We start from the raw sequence: 6,028 nt of genomic DNA, 5'->3' as shown, positions 1-6,028 counted from the left end.
GAGTTGGTGCTGGGGGGGTAGGTGGGCACTGTGGGATGCAGGTGGGTGTTGCAGCACAGGTGGGTGCTGTGGTCATGGGTGGGAGCTGTGGGGTGCAGGTGAGCACTGCAGGGTGATCTCGGCGTGGCTGGGCGCTGTAGGGCACAAAGGGGGGGTTTGTGGGGTGCAGGTGGGTGGTTTGGGGACGAGTGGGTGCCGTGGAGTGAGGAGGGTGGGTGCTTTGGGTACGAATGGCTGCTGTGGGCACGAGTGGGTGCAGGTGGGTGTTTTGGGCATGGGTGGGTGCTGTGGGATGCAATAAGTGCTGTTATCATGGGTGAGTGCTGTGGGGCAGCTCTGCACCCCATGCCCAAGCAAACCCCCCTCCCCTTTCCCCCCACCCCTTATTGCTGCCAGCAGAACTGGGGGCAGCAGGATTTGGGTGGTCCCAGGCCCTGACCTGGTCACAGGGGAGTGGAGAAGCTGGGGGGACCCCAGCCCTGTGGGGGTCCCAGGTTTTCCTTGGCATTGTGCTCCCATCTTGTGTCTGGGGTCCCCCAGAGCAGAGGTTTGTGGTACCACATGTTTGGGGCATGGCAAGTGCTGCTTCTGGGGTGCACATCCCGCCTTTGGGGAGCTGAGAGCATCCATGGGGAAAGGCTGGATTCTCAGCCAGCAGGGAGATCAGTCTAAATCTGTCCCTGACTTGGGTTCGGTGCCAATAAAACCATTAGGGAGCAGAAGAGCATTTATTCCCACGCTGGGAGGACGGGGAGGTGGGGCCTGGGTCCTGCAGAGCTCCCTAGGGAGGAGAGGTCCTGGGCTGGATGCAGACCCTGGGGCTGGGAGACACTGGACCCTGCTGATGGCATGGGTGGATTGGGAGCAGCTTTAGGGGGATTTCTACTCCTAAAACAGGGGAGTTGTGGGCAGCTGGGCACTGGGCTGTGGGCACTGGGGATCCTCTGGCTCTGGAGATCCTCCTGTCACCAGGATTGCCGGCTGTGCCAAGTGCTGGTGCAGGAAGCATCCCTAGTCCTCACTCTCCCCAGCCTTCCCATTCTGGTTTTGGGCGCACCCCTGGGCCAGGGACCATGCGCTCAAACCCCAGTGGACGGGGAGGTCCCCTCAGGAAGGACAAATCCGAACCCATCGGATCCCATGTCCAACCCTCCCTCCGAACTGCCAAATAACGATGACAGCAGTGCTAATAAAAAATCAATAACCATTTATTCGATACAGCTGTTTCATACATACAGTACAGGGAGCGCCTCCGCAGGGGCTCAGCTGCTCGGAGCTGCTCGGACAGTACTCTCCAACTGAGGATTTGTCAATGATTAACAAAAGAACAGATCGTCACAAATCGGGAGTTTATTATAAGATAGTTTACCGTTAAAACGATTTTATTTTTTGCAAATAAACACTTTTTAATATATATATTTATATATTTATATATATGGTTACAAGTGATAAATTGAAAATTCTTTTTTTTTTCCTATTTTTTTTTTTAATGTTTTCATTTTTTCCCCAAAATACACTTATGCACTAATAACTGGCATCGACGAGAAACATTCGGATATGCCGTGGGATGGGTGTCACGAGGAGAGAAAGAAAAGAACAAAACGCTCCCAAGGCTCCTGGGTGTGAGAGATGCTCCAGGCCCAGGCAGCTCCATCCACAGTGGCTGGATTTGGCCCTCCCTTCCCGCCTGGAGCCAGCACAGCACACCCACCCTCACCGGGGTGTGGTGTCAGTGCCAGGGGTTCCTCAGCCACAGCAGCCCCCCGTGACTGTAGCTTTCCATGAGGTCTTCCCATGGGGTTGCAGTCCATCCCTGCTCCCACAGAGGTTTAGCCCTTTCCTTGGGGACACGGGTGACGGGATGGTGGGTTTCCACAACAGCAGAGGTGTGGGACCACAGTGTCACTGTCCCCAGGGTGACAAAACTCCCAAACCTTGCAGATGAGGGGATAGAAAGGGACAGGACACCTTGTCCCCCCATCTGGTCCTGCAGCCTCTGCCCATCCCTCTGGATCCAGGTGGTTTCCCAGCTGGTGCTGCCTCACTGGGAGCACCTGAAGGGGCACAACCTGCTGGCCTCAGCAATGCCACTGTGGTGTCACTCAGCCCTGCCCACTCGCTGGCAGCTGCTGGAGTCCCAGCATCGCTCTGGAACCTTCCCTGGACAAGCAGGAGAGTTAAGGATGTCTCATGGAGAAAGTGGGGGAACATGTTCCTCTCTGAGTGATGACTAGTGGGGAAAACACCTTTTAAGGGGAAAAAAAAACCCTTGAAGATTTCATTTTCTCATGGAAATTCCCAACTGACCACAGTGCTCCCCTCACCGGGGCTGTGTGTGTTTCCCAGGTCTGAGGGTGACAGGGACAGCACCAGGACTGCTGCTCCTACTGCTGACCCTAAGATCCCAGATGGTCTCTTGGGTCCCCTCCAGGCTGGTGTCACTCTGTGAGGTCACCACAGCTGTCCCTGCTCCTCTCAGGATGCTTCTTTGCAGACACTCTCGTCAAGGAAGCAGACACTGGGTTTTGATGTGGACTCCCTGACAACTCCCCAAGCCGGCCCCTTCCTGGGTCTCCCTCGCCCTGAGCAGCTCCCAGGGCTCCCCCCAGATGCAGCACAGTGCTGCCTCTTAATTTAATCGACGAGAAGCCAATTAATTGCACATTAATGAGAATGGAGCCCTGGGCTCTGCCCGGGGGGAGGCGGTGGGGATTGTGTGGTGACCATCTGAGCCAGCAGTCTGGGCCACCTGGGTCACCCCTCCCTGGGTCAGGACATGAAGCTTTCCCGAGGGCTTTCTTCGGTGGTGGGACATGATTTTGGGATGCAGTGGCTCCCTCTGCCCCTTTGCAGAGATTTCTGTGCCAGGTCCCCATCTCTGCCCGCTGTCCCCTTCCTGCTGCTGCTGGCCTCCCCAGCAGCCCCAGCGTGCCTCCCAAATGCCCTCTTGGGATGAGGGGGGGTCACTGCCCTCCCAGCCATTGTGGCTTTGACAAGGGCACACGGGCTCAGCACCAGAGAACACCACTGCCAGGACAGCACCCCAACGTCCCTGTCGTGACAAAGAGCGAGCAGCTCCACGCACACACATCCTACACCTCCTGGAGCTCTCCCCCTTCCCCGGGGAGGCAGGATCTGCCCCGGTGACAGCATCCAAACACAGATCCAGTGAAGAGCAAGCAGCGACCAGGCCGCGCCGCAGTGACTAATTAAGCTTTCTCACTAATTGCCTCGAGGCCCGGCGCAGCCAGCAGCGCTCCAGCACGTTCCCTCATCCGCAGGCACGTGCCCAGCTCGCCGGGCAATGCAGTGTGGATCCAGGGGCTGGAGCCGTGGACAGAGCAGGAGACCGGGCTCCCCGAGAAGCCCTGGCTTCAGCCACCACCATCCCCCCTCCCTGCCCGGCTGGAATAACCTGCCAGTGGAGGATGTTAAAATTATGACTGAGCCGCTGCTCGAAGCCAGGGAATGATACCAAGCCTCTAGCGGGCAGCAAGGAGCAGCGACTCCTGGGAAAGCGAGGATTGAGGTTTGAACTGATTAAAGCAATAGCAGAAGCTCCGATGCCACTTTCCTGGCTCTTCATAGGGAAAAAATTTGAATTAAGGTTTTCTGTTCTGTTACCGAGAGGAAACGTGCCTGTTTCCCAAGGACCGAGGTAGCCTGGTTTTGTCTGGAGACGGATACGTCCTGGTCCAGGGAGGGTTCCCTCTGGGCTGGAGCGAGGTGTGATGACCGTGTCAGCACAGGTGCAAAGAAGAGCCCGGGGGGAAGAGCACAAGCAGGGACGGCACCACAGGGACCTCCCATCCCGAGGGGGATGATCGGGGGCTCAGATGCATCTTTGGGAGCAGGAACTCCCCCTACAGGGGCTCCCGGCCCCGAGGGACGAGGGGAGTGGGAGGTGCCTGGGCAGCGGCCGGGCTCACCCCAAAGCAGGACCCGTGATTGTCACTTGATGCTACCCCTGTCCCCATCACACACCTCCCACGGCTGCAACTGGGGAACCGAGACCCCATTCCTCCCTTTAGTGTGATTGGATAGAGCCAATGGGACTCTCAACCACCCTTGGATGCCCCCCCAGGCTGGGGGGGCAGGTTGATGGCTGCCATCTCCCCCTGACCCCGGCACTGCCAGCTGCGTTTGCAAACACAATCCGAGCACAGCTCCCTCATTGCGCCCCCTCCTTGGTCGCACTGCCCCGCTCCACGGTGCCCACAACATTCCCCCAACCTTCCATTAAACTCTCCAACCCGACCAGTTCCACCTCCCGCTCTCGCCCCCCGTACCCCCAGCCCTGGTCACACTCCGTGCCCACGTTCCCTGTTCCCTCCTCTGCCTGCGCTGCTGAGACAAACCCTGCAAAGCCGACACCCCACGGAGCCGATCCCTGCCAAACCCTAACCCTCGACCTGAGGCAGCAGGGAAAGTGCTGCCGACCCCCCCGGCATCCACTGCTGGACCCTCTGCCCGACCAGGTCAAACATCTTTGGAAACATTGCCCTGGAGCTGGAAGGCTGGGGCCCACTGGAGGCTGCCAGGCAGGCAGGCAGCTCCCTGCCCCGGCACGCAGCTGCTGGCAGAGGGTCCCCATCCACGGGACCCGCTGCTATTGCACTTCTCTTTCACTCAAGAGTCACCAGTTTGGCGCAGGGGAGGGGAATCACGGGCTGGAGGAGGCAGCGGGGTCCCACCGAGGGGTATGTACAGAGGCAGGGGGTGAGGAACGGTCCAGCTTCCTTGATCCTGTTTGTTTTCCAGTGTGAAACAAGGTCCGTGACTTGTTTAAAGTGGTTAATTGGTATTTTCTGTCTTTTTTTTTTCTTTTTTTCCTTTCTTTTTGTAAAAAGAGGGTGAGGAGGGTGGGGGGAAGGGAGGTGGAATGGGAAGGAGAGGACATAAAACCGGGAGAGACCCCCACCCTGTTACCCTGGGCTGTAAACGAATCCTTGGACATGAGTCTCTGAGCTGCTCATTTCTCAGGCATCTTGCTGGCTCCTCCCTTCCGCTGGCCTGGGGGCTTGGGGACATGCTCATCCCCCTCGGGGCTGCCCCGGGAGCCTTCCCAGTGCTCGAGGGTTTTCTTGTGATTAGTCTTTGCTGCCACGCTTTCTTTGCCCTTTGGAGACATTTCTGGAGGCCTCTCCTTGGGTTTCCTCCCTCTTTTCTTCCCGTTTGTGCTTTTCTTTTTCTCCTCTTTGCTGGAAGAAAGCTGTTCCCTGTTTTTCTTTTTCCGGCTGGCCTCTGAGGAGGTTCGGAACCAGTTCTGTGTCCGTGGGGTGACACGGGGTTAGTGACTGTCCAGGGGCCAGGCACTGGCACCAGCACACACAACCCGAGCTGGGGCCGCCCCACACCCCGCAGGCATCACCTCCCCAGGACAAAGTGCTCAGCCTGGGGGTTTTGGGGACACCAAGGGGGATAGGAAGGAACACCCCCCCCCAGGCTGTCACAGCATCACTGATGCTGCTGGGAGCTGCTGCTGAGCTCTGCTCTTGGCAGACATGGATGGATGGATGGATGGATGGATAGATGGATGGATGGATGGATAGATGGATGGATGGATGGAGAGGGACAGCCCAAGGATGGGCACTTCGGAGCAGGGACCATCCCAGCCCAGCTCCAGCTGCTTCCTTACCTCTGAGTGAGCCTTGATGATGTGGTACTTGACGCCGCTCTCGGAGCTGAACTCCTTCTGGCACAGGAGGCAGCGGTACTTGCCCACCAAGTGGTCTCCCTGCAAGACAGAGCAGCCTCCTGCAGAGCCAAAAGTGGCCCAGAGGGGTGGCCTCACCGGCCCCAGCCCGGCCCTGAGTCCCCTGTGACCTCAAAGTGACACAAAATAAACACTCGTGTCTAAAGCACCAGATCTCTGCTGGCCTCGGTGCCAGGCCAGGAGCTCACAGCCACATCTTCTCTCTGATCTTCAGCCCGTGCTGCAGCCTGTGTGTCCCCAGCAACACCAGCGACATCAGGTGTGTCCTGGGGCTGATGGGGCCACTGCCCTGTGTCCTCACTGTCAACAGAT

The 6,028-nt window shown here is 58.0% G+C and overlaps 1 protein-coding gene across 2 annotated transcripts in view; it reads right to left on the bottom strand.

Annotated features, from left to right (window-relative positions):
* Nucleotides 1-1,187: 1,187 nt before the first annotated feature.
* The window catches only part of ZNF512B (zinc finger protein 512B), a 30,043-nt gene continuing 25,202 nt past the window's right edge, over nucleotides 1,188-6,028 (bottom strand). For both annotated transcript variants that reach the window (XM_051802836.1, XM_051802837.1), the window contains exons 16-17: nucleotides 5,639-5,737; nucleotides 1,188-5,266 (exon numbers count right to left, since the gene is read on the bottom strand). In XM_051802836.1, the coding sequence (XP_051658796.1) occupies nucleotides 4,973-5,266; nucleotides 5,639-5,737 (393 nt within the window). In that variant the 3' untranslated portion in view covers nucleotides 1,188-4,972. The remainder of the gene's footprint in view (nucleotides 5,267-5,638; nucleotides 5,738-6,028) is intronic.

The sequence above is a fragment of the Manacus candei genome, unplaced genomic scaffold (genome assembly GCF_025592945.1).
Source record: "Manacus candei isolate 608988 ecotype Guabito, Panama unplaced genomic scaffold, ASM2559294v1 h1tg000057l, whole genome shotgun sequence".
Lineage (NCBI taxonomy): Eukaryota > Metazoa > Chordata > Aves > Passeriformes > Pipridae > Manacus > Manacus candei.
This window is presented reverse-complemented; position numbering and strand designations above follow the sequence as displayed.